Source organism: Carassius auratus, chromosome 41, assembly GCF_003368295.1.
Source record: "Carassius auratus strain Wakin chromosome 41, ASM336829v1, whole genome shotgun sequence".
Lineage (NCBI taxonomy): Eukaryota > Metazoa > Chordata > Actinopteri > Cypriniformes > Cyprinidae > Carassius > Carassius auratus.
This window is the reverse complement of record NC_039283.1, coordinates 18939743-18957567: the sequence shown is the minus strand read 5'-3', so window position 1 is coordinate 18957567 and position 17825 is coordinate 18939743. Positions and strand designations below refer to the sequence as shown.

At 36.6% G+C, this 17825-nt stretch overlaps 1 protein-coding gene across 9 annotated transcripts in view; it reads left to right on the top strand.

Annotated features, from left to right (window-relative positions):
- LOC113059175 (focal adhesion kinase 1-like) overlaps positions 1 to 17825 on the top strand; it is a 50221-nt gene that overhangs the window by 4393 nt on the left and 28003 nt on the right. For 5 of the 9 annotated variants that reach the window (XM_026227474.1, XM_026227471.1, XM_026227469.1 and 2 more), the window contains exons 1-7: positions 4589 to 4964; positions 9604 to 9818; positions 11538 to 11704; positions 15000 to 15087; positions 16236 to 16315; positions 16739 to 16801; positions 17607 to 17661. In XM_026227474.1, coding sequence (XP_026083259.1) covers positions 4883 to 4964; positions 9604 to 9818; positions 11538 to 11704; positions 15000 to 15087; positions 16236 to 16315; positions 16739 to 16801; positions 17607 to 17661 — 750 coding nt within the window. In that variant the 5' untranslated portion in view covers positions 4589 to 4882. Of the gene's footprint in view, positions 1 to 4587; positions 4965 to 9603; positions 9819 to 11537; positions 11705 to 14999; positions 15088 to 16235; positions 16316 to 16738; positions 16802 to 17606; positions 17662 to 17825 lie in introns of those variants that run through there. The other 4 variants (XM_026227468.1, XM_026227467.1, XM_026227473.1 and 1 more) reach the window with 3 other exon arrangements.

The window sequence follows — 17825 nt, the reverse complement described above, 5'->3', positions numbered from 1 at the left end:
TTCCAATCCCGCACGGAGAACGCTGAACGCGCCTCTTTAAATGGTTTTGTGGTGCTCGTTGTTGTATTTTAAAGCACAATTGCAATGTTTTCAACTGACATTATTGTATAAAATTATCCGAAATGTGGAGCGCGTGTGACTGCGCTGCACATTAAGGGAACTACATCGGCGCTGCTGCACCAAAACACAGTTGCTCACATTAATTTGATCCTGCTGGATTCTGTCCTAGAAAATGTCAGATTTTTAAAAATCCAGCATACAGCGCATTAGATCGTGACAGTGCATGCGTGCACACGAGGATGAGCGAGCGCGGCTTTGTCTAGATTTATTTGGAGGTTATTGCTCATGTCTCATTCGGCACAAATCGAAATGTTTCCATATTCGCAATGTATTTGAATGTTAAAATATTATTTATAATGTAAACTAGGCTTGTACTTAACACGCATTCGCATATAGACGGAAAAGATGATCCTCTTCATACGAGCAAAAACGCGCCCACACTTCTGTTTTAAATCCGTTAATCTTAATTAGCCTATTTAAGTCGGATATATTTCGCATAGCCGATTTAAAAAAACAAACAAAAAAAAAAAAAAACCATGAAAACAAATTGTTATTTTTATTTTGGGCCTATTACTTAGTAGGCTATAAATTTTCCTTAAAGCATCCCATTTTGTCCCAGGGCTTAGAACCTGTGCCCTAGTCAGGTCCATGCAGAAACTTGTGAACGATGCTCGGCGTCACCGTTTAGTGACAGCAGTGAATGCTCCGGGAATGTGTCGGTCACAGCGCCTATTAATCGCTGTTTTGAATCCAGCAATTATTTATTTAGAAATGATAAGATCTGATTATGACAAGTGTGGTATAAAAGCTTTGTTTATTAGAGGAATAATAGGTTAACTGGAAAATGATCGCGACCATGCTTTTGGACCCCATAGTCTTCATTTACGCGGCTTTGTTCTGGTTTGCCGGTTGGTCACGAATTTCCACAAATTCAGTATATTTAGGCATTGTTTCTTTTCCTAAATCTTCATAGTCTAACCCTCTAATTTCCCAGGTTTATTTTATTATCTTTCGCTTTTAATAACTGTTTTCGCATCTCTTACTGTGGTGAACATGGGAAGGGAAATTAAAGATTTCATGAATTAAGAATTCGTTCGATTTATTAATTTGTTCCCTTATTTCACTTAAATCATTGGTTATTTAGGGAACAAAATTAATGAAACATGGACAATTGCCACATTAATAATTCGTAGGAATGAATTAACAAGTTGTAGGAATGAATGGACTATCTGTCCTGTCACTGTGTCCTGCAGCCCTGCAAAGCGCACGATATAAAACAGTTATCTGATGAAATGATTAGTAACTACATTTCTATTGCATTTAATGTTGAAGAACTTTTATGTTGTTTCTATTTTAATGTACTTTAAAGTTTAAATCACATTAAAAGCTTAATTTGTACATTGTGAATGAATGATGATGCTTTTATATATCGTCACCGTCACTCACAGCCGCTCGCACGTGTTGAGTGCGCATGAGCCGCACGCAGCCCAACATTGAATAGGTTAACCGACCATCGATAGCCTTAATCGATTGCATCTCTTATCGACAATTAATCGATCATCGATTAATCGTTGACATCCCTAGTCTGGTCATATGGCGTTATTTTAATGACAATTTGTGGCCTTTTGTTCCTTCACCTTTTAAGCTGAATGTAGTGTGAGATTCTAATGCTTCGAATAGATGAAATCCACTGCATTCCGATTATAGTGCAGTCAGATTCAGCATCTACAATGAAAAGATGATCCAGTGTTCCCTGTTCAATGAGACAGACATTTCAGCAGCTCTGATTGCCGCTCAGCCTCTGGATGACCTTCTGATAGAGTCTGAGTGAACAGTGGGCTCAAGAATGACCTCATTCTGAGCTTTGTGCATCACTCTGTCCTTTCTCTGTGCCATAGTCTTATGATAATGGTCTTTGGACATAATTCTGTTCTAGACACAAACATTTCATTTTCAGTTTTATTTTAATGATACCTGTACATAATAGTAATTTATTCTAGTCTAGTCTAGTCTATTCCACAACAAAAATGGGAACCTTAAAATTTTTCTTTGAGTGCAGTTTTCTTACTACTATTTTAGTAAGGAAGTTTAATTACATCATAGTCATGAACCATGATTTGCTGTTGGCTGGTTAATAGTAGTTTCACTAGCATATTGATAACCTCAAAACAAAGACATGGACTAAAAGCCACTAATCTCTTAAGAAAGCTCTTTTAAGATCGAAACGTTTTTTGTTGGCGTCAGTTTAAGATGCAGTTTAAGTTTAATTGGGTCTATATTTTAGTTTTGGTATCTTTAATTCTGTCAGTCTTAAAAAAAATGTATCTGTGTCAGTGGTTATTTCAGAAGCAGTTATAAAAAAATTCCCATAAACATCCAATCTTTTCTAATGATTTAATTGTAGTTGAATGTGTTGATTAGCAGTGTGGTTGACAGCTAGAGGGCCCTCTAAACACACACTGGAAGACATGCACACACAAACAGTGCTTTAACACATCACTTTCAGTTCTTTTGTAGAATAGAGATAATTTCTGAAAATGTATAAACTGTCTTTTTTCTCAGATATTTAAAGGATATCATATTATGAAGGTAAGACAAGCTCTTGTACTCTCTCTCTTTCTCTCTGAAATGGATTTCAAATAATTCACAATTAGTGTTCTCCTGAATAAAGCAAATCAGTACATTCTCTTCAAAACCCTGTCAGCTGCCTTTGGGCTGCCCGTATGACAGTGGAGCTGAATTTGAATACTTCCCATAACCAGCTTTTCTCATTTGATGTATTAGTAATTTATGTAAAAAAGAAAAACACTTTTAAATGCTGTAAGTGTTTGAGTTTGGGTAATAGCTGTAATTGTATTGGCATCAAGGAAATGTTGTTCAAGTGCAGATGTGTTACTGGTGCATTCTCAATTCATTCATCGTTTTCTGAGGAATTGCAGCATTGTCCGACTCCAAATACACATTCAAGATGCCCCACCAGTCAGCTGATGTTTCATATTTTTAACCTCGATTCTTTCCATCGCCAAGGGCATTACTGTTGGAAGGAAGGAGGGCCTTTTTAGACAGTAGGGTTCCTGTATGTCTGTATAGCAACTATGGAGACCATGATTAAGCTCAAAATGGGGCCTATTAGCTGATATTTGAGAATGCAGTTAGTATAGCAGGAAGTGACCTGTTTGCCCTCCCTATAGGAACGAGTGCTTGGAATTGTAATGAATATCTCTGGCAAACATGGCAAGATGAAACTATTAAATAAAAGCAAATAATTTTCTGAGTTATGCTTTGCAATTAGAAGTTAGTTATGACTCAATAAGCACAAAATAACACTTAAATCTACTGGTTTGATTTAACAGTTATTCCTGTATACCTTTGTGTGTGGTGCATCACTCTATTTATATAAGAAATATATATATATATATATATATATATATATATATATATATATATATATATATATATATATATATATAATTTTTTTAATAGGTTCCGTACTTTCTTCTCACTTGCTCTTTGTCTGACTCTATTTCTGCTATTTCTGCTTTATATTTCAACCTATTTTAGCAAAACTTCAATATAGAGAGATTGCAATGTTATTACAGATTGAATTATTGTAAATCTATCTCTAATGTAATTTCCCATGGATAGACCAGACAAAACAAGGACTTAACTGTAGATACTACGATTAAATATTTGGTATTACAAAAAAATGCTGAAATATTTCTTCCGTACATTTCCAAAGTACCTTATAGGCAGATTTCTTTGTGTTCATCAGCATACATAATTATGTAAATCGCAAGGCTGATGATTGCTAAATAAACCATTTATTAAATCATTTATTTTTGCAAATCTCTGCAAGTATGGGCTATTGTCAAAAAACAGGAAACCAACTTCCTTCCTTGAGCCTTTGTCAGGTAGCTGACGGACATTCCTCTCCACATGAATCTCAGCGAGCTGTCCACAGATAACCTCTTATTGAAGCATACAACACTCCTACCATCATTCGTAAGGTGATCAGGGGTAACACAATCCAGAGAATGTAAACCGAAGCCAGACCACCCAGCTGAATATTCCTGGTTAAACCCACACCCTGAAAAACCTGATCGGCCGCTTCTTTTGGCTCGGTGGTCTGTGTTTTGTAAACATGAGCTGGTCAGCCAGTAGCAGTTGGTTTCACAGAACCATTAGCATATTTAAAGAGGCCCCTCCTCTTAGGGCTGATTCTTTCTCTCTCTCTCATCCCTCCCTCGTAAGCACACTTTCTCTCTTGATGCACTCTGCCCGGATTGTGAAAATTACACATGCCATCACCGCAGCATCTCTCTTAATCTGGATGAACTTTAGAAAGGCAGCTATAAGGAAGCGTTTCAGCATGTGAGGATTAATCTTGTCAGCATTTTATTCGAGTCTCCCCTGCTGCATCCATTCTTTGGATTACTCTGGAAAGCTGTGGGATTTCTCTGTCACTTCTGGATCTTTTTCCACTGCTCTTGCTGGTGGTTTTTTAAAAAGTGCTGCTGAGGGAAACGAGAATGGCACGCCTCACATTTTTGCGTATCTACCTGCCATCCTCATTCCTGTAACCACACATACTAGCTGATCACTTCATATTTTCGCACACTCCTGGATTAGTTCTTCGGTCAGCTGACCAATCACCTTCCTGTGACCTCACACCACGCCTCATCCCAGGCCTTTGAGGGCCATCCCTGGTGGCCTGTTCACAGTGCGTTGCGGTGGGCCGGGGTCACCCCCTGCTCCCTATGACTGTGCCAGGGAGACGGAGAGCCGCTGGGCCTGGGAGAGAGACGAGAGCAGAGGCCAGCGGATGGAGAGCAGCGGCTGCAGCCCCTTCCCTCTGTGCTGGGCACGAGGAGCCTGCGTCTACTCCTACCCTCCCCCTCTGCCAAGTATGTCACCCAGATACAGAACTGCAACCCATTTCTAGAAAACCTCCACGATACCATTTCACACTCGATCTGTCTTACAGGATGTGGTATATTGATTTGACGGTGGTTTAGGACAAATGAAAGGTGTATGAACTCTCTGTGTATTTCATCTCTAGCTTTCTACTGCTGGAATTTATGGTGATGTTACTTTAATACCTCAGTCGATGACTGCTAGCACATGATCTGTATTAGTAGGGCTGTTGTGTTACAATCCTGCATACAATCTATCACTATCATGTTTGGTGAAGAATCATGATGGTAAGGTTATTAATTTACTTTTTTAATCACTGTGCCATATCACACCACCAAAAAGAAAATATTTTTACTCTACCATTTAAAAGTTTTGGGGTCGATAAGATTGTATTTACATTTATAAAGTTTAGAGCTCCATTTAGATGATGAAAATGAAGGAAAAAGTAATTTTGCATGATCCTTTAAAAATCATTCTAATAGGCTGATTTGGTGCTCCAGAAACATTTTTGATGATTATTAAAGTTGCCTAATATTTTGGTGTTTTAACAATTTTTAGGATTCTTCGATGAATAGAAAGTTTAATAGAACAGCCTTTTAAAAATGAGTTCTGGACAAAAAAAAAAGATCAAAGCAGGTGTTTTTTTGTTTTTTTTTAGTCTTGGATTTGAATCTGATTTGAGTTATGTACAGGTGCATCTCAATGAATTAGAATGTCATGGTAAAGTTCATTTATTTCAGTAGTTTGTGAAACTCGTGTATTAAATAAATTCAGTGCACACAGACTGAAGTAGTTTAAGTCGTTGCCTTTTTTAATTGTGATGATTTTGGCTCCCATTTAACAAAAAAACCTACCAATTCATGATCTCAACAAATTAGAATATGGTGACATGCCAATCAGCTAATCAACACAAAAACCTGCAAAGGTGTCCTGAGTCTTCAAAATGGTCTCTCAGTTTGGTTCACTAGGCTACACAATCATGGGGAAGACTGCTGATCTGACAGTTGAACAAAAGACAATCATTGACCCCCTTCACAAGGAGGGTAAGCCACAAACATTCATTGCCAATAAGCTGACTGTTCACAGAGTGCTGTATCCAAGCATGTTAACAGAAAGTTGAGTGGAAGGAAAAAGAGTGAAGAAAAAGATGCACAACCAACGGAGAGAACCGCAGCCTTATGAGGATTGTCAAGCAAAATCGATTCAAGAATTTGAGAGAACTTCACAAGGAATGGACTGAGGCTGGGGACAAGGCATCAAGAGCCACCACAAACAGAAGTGTCAAGGAATTTGGCTACAGTTGTCATATTCCTCTTGTTAAGCCAATCCTGAACCACAGACAACATCAGAGGCGTCTTACCTGGGCTAAGGAGAAGAAGAACTGGACTGTTGCCCATTGGTCCAAAGTCCTCTTTTCAGATGAGAGCAGGTTTTGTACTTCATTTGGAAACCAAGGTCCTATAGTCTGGAGAAAGGGTGGAGAAGCTCATAGCCCAAGTTGCTTGAAGTCCAGTGTTAAGTTTCCACAGTCTGTGATGATTTGGGGTGCAGTGTCATCTGCTGGTGTTGCCCCATTGTGTTTTTTGAAAACCAGGTGGCAAATTTTTTTTAAATTAGTTTTGTGAAGTACTGTATTGTAATTTGTCGAGATAGGTGGGTCATTTGTGGGTTTTTGTTAAATGTGAGCCAACATCATCACAATTAAAAGAACCAAAGACTACTTCAGTCTGTGTGCATTGAAATTATTTAATACACAAGTTTCACAAATTGAGTTGAATAGTCAATTGGAGATTATTTGCCTTTTTGAGTTAATATACCAAAGGCTCACTGATTGACAGCTAATTTCATTGCTTTTCTCACCCTTTTGATTAGACATTTTTGCCCTAATTCACACAGCTATTGCAATTAACAGCCCACTGCCAACAACGCATTTTTTTTTTAAAATTTCAGAATATAAATTGTAATTTTATTGTAAAAGCAGTGTGTGTTAAACTCATTCGTACCCCATGTGAGTGTCCTTTTGTTTCTTCTCTAACCATCCGGGCCAAATAGATGAAATCAGATTTCCTGCATGGCTTGCTTGTCTCCACCACAGTCAGCCTGCTTCCTTTTCCGTGCAACTAATGCAGATTGTATATCCATTAAAAGATGAGAATTAACAGTGTGTCTGAAAGGAGGATGACAGATACAGTAGCCATATGGTGTAATGTGCATAAAGAAATTGGGAAACTGACTTTCTCTATAAGCCAAGATCAAAGAAATGAGGACACGGAGAGCAATGGCAAAGCAAAAGTCTTGTCCAATGTTTTAGATCAGATAGGACCAAGTAATGTCACACTCTCTCTTTCTTTTTTTAATTCTTTTAGGCTCCTGTCTGTAGATAAATTAATTATGGTATTGTAATAAACCATTCCAGGGGCACAGAACCATCCAAATTTTACTCTCTCTGCATGAGGCCTGTACATTTGCTGCAAATAATCTGTATGCCTCTTTGGGGCTGTTGGTGTCTTCTTGTGAGAGACTGAATCCTCTACCCATGTATCTGTGCAGAATTAGCCTATAAAAAGAGCCCTTTCAGTCATCTTCAGTTTAACATAGCTCTGGAGGAGGCAGAGAAAGAGATGTTAAGTGAGAAACGGACATTGAGGGAGACCACTCTCACTATCAGATGTCTCAGCTTACGTTTCTTGAGCTCAGATATAGGAGCTTTTTGTGTGGTGTCCAATCTCCCTGGTGGAGAGTGAGCTCTTTGAGAAGACCATTGATTGTTGGGTGAAAGATAAGGTGAAGGCAGCACATGTGTACTGCCAGATAAAAAGAGTGTGACACTGATATGTCTAAGCAGTGTCTTCACTTTCATCTGAATGATGTGTTTTTAGCAATAGTTTGTAGAGTGTTTGGTTTGGTTTGTTTCTGATTTTGGTTGCAGAGTTAGTTTTTTTGTGTTTTGCTTTTCTTTTATTTGTCTTTCTTTTTTGTCTTGTCTTTTTTTATGTTTGCATTTTTGTTTTGTTTGTGGTTTGGCTTTTTCTATGTTTTACCTTTCTTTGCTTTTTTTGTCTTGTTTTTTTGTTGTTGTTTTGTTTTTGTCTTGTTTTATTTTGTGTTTTGCCTTGCTTGGTTTAGACTTTAACCATATATTTGTATGTTGTGATCAGAGTACCCGAGTTCCCTTATGCAATGTTCTTTTGAGACACTTTACATCAGCCTAAGTAAAAGGAAGCAAAGTATTTGGGTGGGTACCGATTATAACCATTCAGTCTACTGGATGACTGAGATTTTGGACAATCCTTCTGAAGACAATGAGTACAGAAACAAAGCTTCTCTCTCTTGCCTCTGGTTCAGTCAAGGACATTCATGTGAATAATCTTAGGCACAGACTGAATCATTTCATCATGTCATTTTCTTATTTCATCCATTGTAATGCTACCGGACCAATTTCCTCTATTGAAATAGCACAGCTAAACACAATACTCACAGGCGTTACTCTGCAAGCCATATTTAGTGTCAGGTTTCATAATGTTTAGGATCATTCAAAAGATCTGAGTTTTTAAATGTTCAGCAGGATCAAAGTAGTACTTGACTCTTGACGTTTTTGACTCAAAGGCTCCCTGATGTCCAAGACAATATTCAAAGAAACTCATGTAGGTTCAGATATTTCCTCTAGTATAACTTTTCAAACAGAATTTAAAGAAACTGTCAGTAAAACCAATAAAGTCAGTCTGAAATGGAAGTTGCAATGGTCTTGTATTCCCTATTGTGATGTGTATATATCCGTATATAATCTGTTGATACGATGTGTCTTTCTTGGGGCTGATTTAGCTGACCTGAAACAGTTAGCCATTGTTGTGTTGACCTTGCAGCTCTGGAATGCTGTAGTCTGCCATCATGGATTGTTACACTGAAAGCTCTTCTGCCAGAATATCTGACACTATCATAGTCCCCAAGGCCACTCGCCTGGCATGCTCGCAGGAGACGTCGGTCTGAAGTGTTGGGGTCTGGATCTTTTCCTTTATTTCCTTCCAGGAGTCCAACCTCCTGTTAGTGTGTGCAGCATTTTGCTGTCTGACAGTTGAATATCGAGCTGATGAGATGGTCTTGGGATTGCCTTGGTTCTGTTCATTGCCTCAGTCGTTGTGTTCAGGTGACACCTCTAGACACCTTTTCATTGTCTTGTCAGTGTATTTTGATTCATTTGTACATCCTGCAATGGAAATTAATGTTTGTGCTCTGATTAATGTTTTTCTTTTTATTCTGAACAGAAATATTCCATTATGCAATATGCAGTGATCCGATTATTATTGTTATTACAAGACTAAACGGACTGAAGGCATTGCAAAGCTGATAGTTCATCCATTTACAGTAACTTTCTTCATAATCCTTCAGATCATATTTGTAGCACAAACAATAATAAACATGTCACAAATATTGAATTGAATTAAATTATCATTTTCCCTTCAAGCTTTTTCCATTTTGGTTGATTATAAGAACAAACAAACTGATATTAGATGAATCGATTATTCTGTTTGTTTGTTTGTTTTCACAGGTTTAGTCATTGGTTTTAGTTCTTTTTTTGTTGATTGTAGTTTTTTTAAGGTCTCTGCGTTGACAGCTTTGTATTCTCCTCAGAATATGACGGACAGTTAGCACCCACCAAAGCCATGGCAGCGGCTTACCTGGACCATGCCCTGAACCAGGGGGTCAAGCCTCACTTCAGCGCAGGGATGGAGCGCACGGCAGGGGCTCTGGAGCGCGTACTCCGAGTCTTCCACTACTTTGAGAGCAGCAGTGAACCCTGCACTTGGGCCAGCAACATCCGACACGGGGACTCTACCGATGTCAGGGTGAGTCTGCAGATCAGCTGGCCCTTTTAATGTTCTCCAAGATGTAGAATACCTTATTGGACCATATCAGTTGCAGCAGAGAGAGAGAGAGAGAGAAATGCATTGGAATCGATCTTATACACTTTTTGCTAATATTGAGGCTGTATCCAAATAATATCGGATTTTTGTTTATATGGTAGGTATCCATTTTTTATTATTATTATAATGTTTTGAAATGTTATTATGTGTGCAGAATTCTATTTGAGAGCTTTTTAAAATAATTTTTATCTTTCAAAAACAACAATAACAAAAATAACAATTAATATTAATAACAAAATAACAGTTTTTAGAGCTGTCAAATGAGATTAATCGCGTCCAAAATAAGTTTTTGTTTACATAATATATGTGTGTGTGCTGTGTTTATTTATTATGTGTATATAAATACACACACATGCATGTTTATATATTTCAGAAAAATATGTTACTTTTATATATTAAATATATTTATATATGATATAAATATATGCTTATAAATATATGTAAATATTTTCAACATATATACTGTATGTGTGTCTGTTTATATATACATAACAAATATACACAGTTCACACATATTTATTATGTGAACAAAAACTTTTATTTTGGATGCGATTAATTGCGATTAATCATTTGACAGTGCTTATAGAGTTATTACACAGTCAAATTAGTACATATATTTCTATTTTTCATTATTATTGAACGCAAACAAACAATAGATCATCATATCCGCTTTTCAGAAAAACATAATTATTGGCTAATTTCTGGAGTTTTGTCAGTTGTAAGATTTTTTAAAAGTGACTTTTTAAGTTCTAAATTGTGTATTTGTAAATTTTGTTTTTGTTACTTTGGTACATCATTAGCCTTATTGAAACAGACAGTTACACCACAAACATTCCTGTGCAGGACTAAAGAGGATATTTCCTCTGAGCTCCAGGCTTTTCAGCATTATTCAGAATGCAGCTTGCAGTGGAATAGAACACTCATGGTAAAACCCCCTCAGACAATGGCATGCTACTCTAAATTATTTAATGAGGTTGGTTTTTGAAGCCAAATACTACAAAGCATATTGTCCGCTTTCATCCTTCACATGGCTGCTATTGTCCCATTTCTGTGCTGTTTTACATCTGATGTTATCAGGTCTGAACCTCATCCAAACCTGTCCCAAACTAAACCAACTACTGACACAGAAGTGTCACATTAACTCACACTACTTCAATAAATGAAATAGATTGAATTAATGCCCTGTTATGAAGCTTTGTTTTCTCTCTTTAAAATGTTATTTGTTTTTTAGACTTATTATATCAGTAGTCAATGATGTTTGTTAAAGAGATTTACAATTATTCATCACACACTAATGTGGCTGATCAGTTCTTGCCTCATGGCTCATGCATTTTGCAGTTTTAATAATACATGTACATAAGTTCTTTCATCCTGTTAGACATTGTATATTATGTGCATGCACACTATTGAACTGTTCCTCTTGGTCTCATCCATCTCCTCTCTCTCCATTTCTCTCTTACACTGATTTGAACCACAGAGCTTACCGACCCATAACATGACACATCAATCAAAGAAAGATTAAACTGAAACTCTTCTGACTTCGAACCTCAGGGTATTCACCCACATGTACTTTGAGATGTGTCCTGCTAAAATGTACAGGGTGCTATATGTTGTCACCAAATGCTTGTGTGTGTTTTTCAGGGCATTATACAGAAGATGGTGGACATCCATAAGGTGAGGTGTGTGTCCTGCTTTGGTCTGCGCCTGAGCCACCTGAGAACAGGGGAAGTTCATTGGCTCCACCCCGACATGGGTGTGTCTCGCGTGAGGGAGCGGTACGAGCACAGCCATCCCCAGGACGACTGGAGGTGAGTCACTGTTTTCATGCTCGTATCATAAGCATAAAAACATTGTTACAGTTAGAAGCTGGTTTATTTATAAACTTTTTATTCATCAGTTAATAAATAAATAGCACAGGGTTGGTCTGTCTGTATTTTTTTTTTTTTTTTTTATTATTATTTTTTTTTATTATTATTAAGAAAAACCTCTCAAGCACAGTACAAGTATCAGAATGCTTCATAATAAAAGGGGGAAAAAAAGCAAATATTAAGCAAAGCATAATAAATACTCACATACAAATATACATATATTTGCATATGCATATACATATAGACAACTAAATAAAGCAAAAAAAAAAAGGGAAATAAGGGGGGGGGGGGGTCTGTCTTTTTTTGAGCCAATGGCAAGCAAGGAGATTATTCGGCAAACCTACACTACCGTTCAAAAATTTTGTGTTAGTAAGATTTTTTTACTCTTTTTGAAGGAAATCTCTTGTGCTCACCAAGGCTGCTTTTATTTGATCATTAATTAAAGTAAAACAGTACTATTGTGAAGTACTATTACAATCTCAAAAAGTTACATTTAAAATATATTGAATTCCTATTAAGCCAAAATTGAATTTCCAGCATCCATTGCTCCAGTTTTCAGTGTCACATGATCTTTTGGAAATCATTCTAATATACAGATTGCATGCCGAAGAAGCATTGTTTGTTATTAAAAAATAACAGTGGTGCTGGTTTATATTTTGCGGTCAGTCAGGCCAATTCATTGGCTGATATTGATTCATTTTGAGATTTAAATAAATAGTAATAGTAAAATAGTAGTAAAAGGTGTGTAACGTTTTCAAATGAAACAAGTCTTTGATTTGTAAATCCTGAATGTCGACATTATATTGGCTACCTTAAATTCCTGATATCAGTGTCGACATTAGCCTTTGAAAAATGTAGTTTAAATGTCTAGTTTACTTTGAATGTGTTCTCATCACATATTTTTTTATATGAATTTAAAATGAAAAGAGAACCAAACCGTGAGCTTTCTGTGGAGGAAAGTAATCATGCTTTAGATTCTGGGATATCTGTGTGGCCGTACAGGGGCTTAGTAAAGTTTGCCACAACTTATTTCTGTCATTGTTCCCCCTTGAACAATTGCTTGATGTTTCTGTCTGTAATACAATCAAAACACCTTTTACATCTCTGAAATAGCACAACTTTGACATCTGAGACCACTGTGGGGCTGTGGTACATTATTATCTTTAATATTATTTTCTTTGTCTGGGGGTCCCTACTGTCACTGGTGGTCTATTGTATAAATGATGGTGGTTGGAGCATAAGACCATTCAGTAAAGTGTTAAATAACTTTCCCTTATTTAATTGCATAAAACCTGAGTCTTGCTCCAAAGTCTTTATATCAAAAACGTGCATTGTTATATCTGGGTCATGCCTGTTTTATGAGGATGACACTGCACATCGTTCTGTTGTAAAGCATTAAAAGAGTGAACGTGCTGTTCTTCTAGAGGATGAAAGGATGATATAATGGCTTATGTATAATTCATACAGAGTGGGGGTGAATAGTTCTGCATCACGATGAGGGTGACCCAGTGGGTAGAGCTTCTGAATGAATGTGGCTCGTTATAGTTTTATCTTAATGAAGCTAAAGAACGCAGTCCGTGCTTAATTGCTCTATTGTTTATATTCCATTCATGCTGCCCAGGGCTTGTTTCACGCGTCTTCTTTCTTCAACCATTCATTATGAATGAATGGGCTTTTTATGCATTTACCGGGGAAGTCCGTGATTCAAAGGATGAGCTTGATTCTGTTTGCCCTCCAGCATGTCTTCATAATGAAAAACAGAGCCCTGATAATACATGCAGCATTTGCTTTAAATCAAGACATTTTACTCTCTGCAAATGCAGATCAGCGGGTTAAATTCCTTTTCAGGTTCTGCAGAAATATAAAAGAAATGTATAGGATTTAACTGCAGGCACCCTCTCATTTTTCATTGTCTATTATCATGTTTCTCACATGGAATAATGTTATTATTCAGCACAGCCTAAAGTACGATGTGATAACTGATTTAAACCAGAAATCCAAACTGGTTCTATTTTAATAATACTGTTTTGTATTGGTGGGAATTTGTGCTAGCATATGCCGAAGAATTTTTGTGTATCATAAATGTAACTGTTTTTGCACAGATGCTATAGAATGAGCAAAGAACTGAAAGGAATGGTTCACCCAAAAAATTTAAATCTGCTTTAAATCTACTCACCCTCAGGCGATCCAAGATGCAGAGGAGTTTGTTTTTTCATCAGAACAGATTTGGAGAAATGTAGCATCACATCACTTGCTCACCAGTGTATCCTTCCTCTGTAGTGAATGGGTGCCATCAATGAGAGTTCAAACAGCTGATAAAAACATCACAGTAATCCACAGCACAGCTCAAGTCTATCAATTAACATTTAGCGAAGTGAGAAGCAGCATGTTTGTAAGAAATACATAATTTTAACTTAAAATCGTCGCTGCTGATGAAAAATACCAATCCATAATCATGAATAAGTTTTCCTCCAGTGAAATGTCCATCCTTCACATCAAAATTTCAGTTCAGAACTGTTTTGGACTGTTTTTGCTTGTAAACTCCTGATTTAGACAAGACAACTTTTCCGTTAGAGAAAGCAATATCATGGATACAATGGAAACAATGGTTTGAAGTAAAAAAAAAAGAAAAAAAACGGTTCCACAAAGCATTGTAAAACTATTTGACACTCAGTTTGTCTTCATGTTCTGTGCAATAACTTTTAGGCAGATGGCAGCAAGTTCCAGGTGCATCATCCAGTTTAGACAACAGTTTTGAACATGCGAGGCAGGTGCCGCAGCATTCTGCCTCCTGTTCAGTTAGAGAGATGTGTAAAACCAATTTAGTGTAACTGAGAGCAGTCAGTGGACCAGCTGTGAGAGAACAGGGTGTGATTTTTACCTCCCAGGCAGACAGCTGCTGAGAGCACTAATACTAAGTCTACTATTATTGTGTTGTCTGGCAGACACATATGAGAGGGAAGAAGAGTAAACAGCTCCATAAACTGAACCGTTATTGTTGTTAAAGATTCAAGGCACACAGTGAAAGAGTTCAACCTGAGGGCGTCATTTTCTGAAGCATCTGTTGTGATTGGGCAGGCTGTACGACAGCTGCCATTCATTGATGATCACTTGTGATTGATATTCCTGTGTGATTAATTTGTGCTTTATACAGAGATTCTACATGTATTGCTGACAGCATGTGGAGTGTGTTTTATTAGTAGATCATTTATTTCCCTCTCTCTTCTCTTTCCAGATATGAGCTACGGATTCGATACTTGCCTAAAGGATTTTTAAACCAGTTTACTGAGGACCAGCCAACTCTCAACTACTTTTATCATCAGGTGATGGATAGTTTAATCTGACAGCATGTGTACTGCTGCCAAACCTTCCTCCTCTCTTTCAACACCACATTGGTGAGTCGCACGAAACCGGTCAAGAACGTGTTTGGGGTGCGGGGTGGGTATTTCACCCCAAAATAAAATGAAGCTCTAAATTATAGTTTTTAATATTTTATTTTATTAGATCAGTGAAACCTTTATTGTAGCATAAATACAATGTTTTGCAATTTTACATTATTTCCATGACAGTTAAGCACGTTCACTCTCCAGGTCTCAGTACAGTAATGCAAAAAAAGATTATTAATAAATATATATATATATACATATATATATATATGTACTGTATATATACTGTATATATACTGTATATATATTATTGCAATATATCTATATAATGGTGGTCTTTGTTGTACTGCTAAAAAAAAGATTTTCAAAAAAGCAAGAATGAGAACCATTATTGTCGTGAAAATGTCACAATGCAAAAAAAAAAAAATCTAAATTTGCAAATAAAATAACAGTCCTACTCCTAGGTTTCCTTTTCTTCTTGCAGATTGTATTTATATTATTATTTTATATTATTTTGGGGTGAAATATGACCCATTTTCGTGAGATTTACCAATACAGTGCTTTAACAAAAGAAACTGAAAGGTGGTTTAGTGTTCAAGGCTCAGGCTTCATAACTGGTTTGATCAGTGCCAGGTTACCAAGATCACACCATGAGCTCACAATCGCCATTATAAACACTTAACTGACAGGTGACTGGCCCTGTAATAAGTTCATGTCTCTTTTCTATAGTGTCGTCACATGCAAGTCACCAAAACCAATTCCACTTCTCCTTTCGTGGTGATCTATAGTAAAGAAAACAAGATAACAAATTAGGAATAACGAGAGCATTTGATTTAAATGGATTGTGAGGAAAGTACATTAAACTGCATAATATTTTTTTTTTCATGACTAGCTAAAAAGCTCTGTATTATTTTGCTATCAGGTCATATTATTTATTTTCATTTTTTACTTGACATTTCATACTTGAGTATTGGCCTGTTCCAGAGGAGGGAAATGATAAATTCTGTCATCATTCAACCTGTTTGGTCAGTGTTGCCTTGTGCCTTTCTCTTTGCTCTGCCTAATATAAAACTCTATGTGCCCAGGTGAAAAGTGATTATATGATGGAGATTGCCGATCAAATTGATCAAGATGTAGCACTTAAACTTGGCTGCCTTGAAATAAGGTATGTGATACACAATACCGTTCAAAGGTTCGGGGTAATTCATCAAAGAATCCTGCAAAAAAATGGATTGCTGTTTCCACAAATATATTAAGTTGCACAACTGTTTTCAACATTGATAATAATAAATGTTTCTTGAGCACCAAATCAGCATATTAGAATGATTTCTGAAGGGGTCATGTGACACTGAAAGTTGGACACAGAAAGAGGAAAATTCAGCTGAGCCATCACAGGAATAATATAAAAAAAATTGTACATTTTCACAATTTTTCAGTATTTTCCAACAAATAAATGCAGTGTTGGTGAGAGATTTAAAAAAATAAAATAATAATAATAATAATTTCTTACCCACCCCAAACTTTTTAACAGTAGTATAAATGAGTAAATGTAAGTGTTATTCCATGACCTTCTTTTTCTCTGTTATAGGCGTTTTTTCAGGGACATGCGTGGAAACGCCCTGGATAAAAAATCGAATTACGAATTAATAGAGTAAGTAATTCTGTTTATGTTTGGATCATTGGTGTCACACTGTATCCATATTTACATGAATTAAATGTTTCTTCAGACAGCATTATTTTATCTCGAGGGATTTTAGTCCAATTAGTTGTGATGTTTTTTCACCTCGGAGTAATAAAAGTAGTTGAGAACATTTTTGTGAGAAATAATCACAATTAAGAATAATCGGGAGAAATAAAGTTGCAGTTGTGATATCTACAAAAGCAATAGAAATAGTCACAGTTTTGAGAAAACAATTGCAGTTATGGGCATCCATAGGGAAACCTGGCATGAAAAATAAAATAAAAAAATAATGTTGTCACTGTCATGACAGAAACTTGGATTAACTTTTTTGCTGAGTATTATGTAAAAAATTAAATCCCAATCGGTTCTCATTCTCATATTACTGCAGTGTTCACTTACTGTATGATGTAATGCTGTCAGTGTACTTCAAACCAAGCTCATACTAGACTAAAAGGAGTACAGTAATTCCTAATTGAACCATTAGAGGATTTCTCTTTTTCTTTTTTCCTTTCAGATTGTGTGTATGTGGGTCAGAATATCTGATGCATGGCCCTGTGAAACCTGTCGGATCTATTTTTAGTAGCATATAATTGATCTTTGCGTATCTCCTGCAGTGTAGTGTTGCTTGCTTTACACCGGAAGAGACCATTATCTGTAATAATTGCTCAGTCACAAACAAGTTTCTGTCTCATTTCTTGTGCTTTTGCATTAAAATCTTATGTTTCACTTTCTTTAAAGACTGAAGTGAATGTATTTCTGTATCCTCTCCCTGCAGGAAGGATGTTGGTCTACGGAGATTCTTTCCAAAGAGTTTATTAGACTCGGTAAAGGTAATAAGACATTTGTGATGCTCCTGTGATGGTTTCATCAAGTGGTTGTCTTGATTTATTGGATATGAGAAAATGCTATTGTTCAGGCAAAATCCATGTTATTACCTGCCTGGCTTCCTCTGTGGTCTCACACCCCTGAGATGTTTTCCTTCTCTCACTGAAGA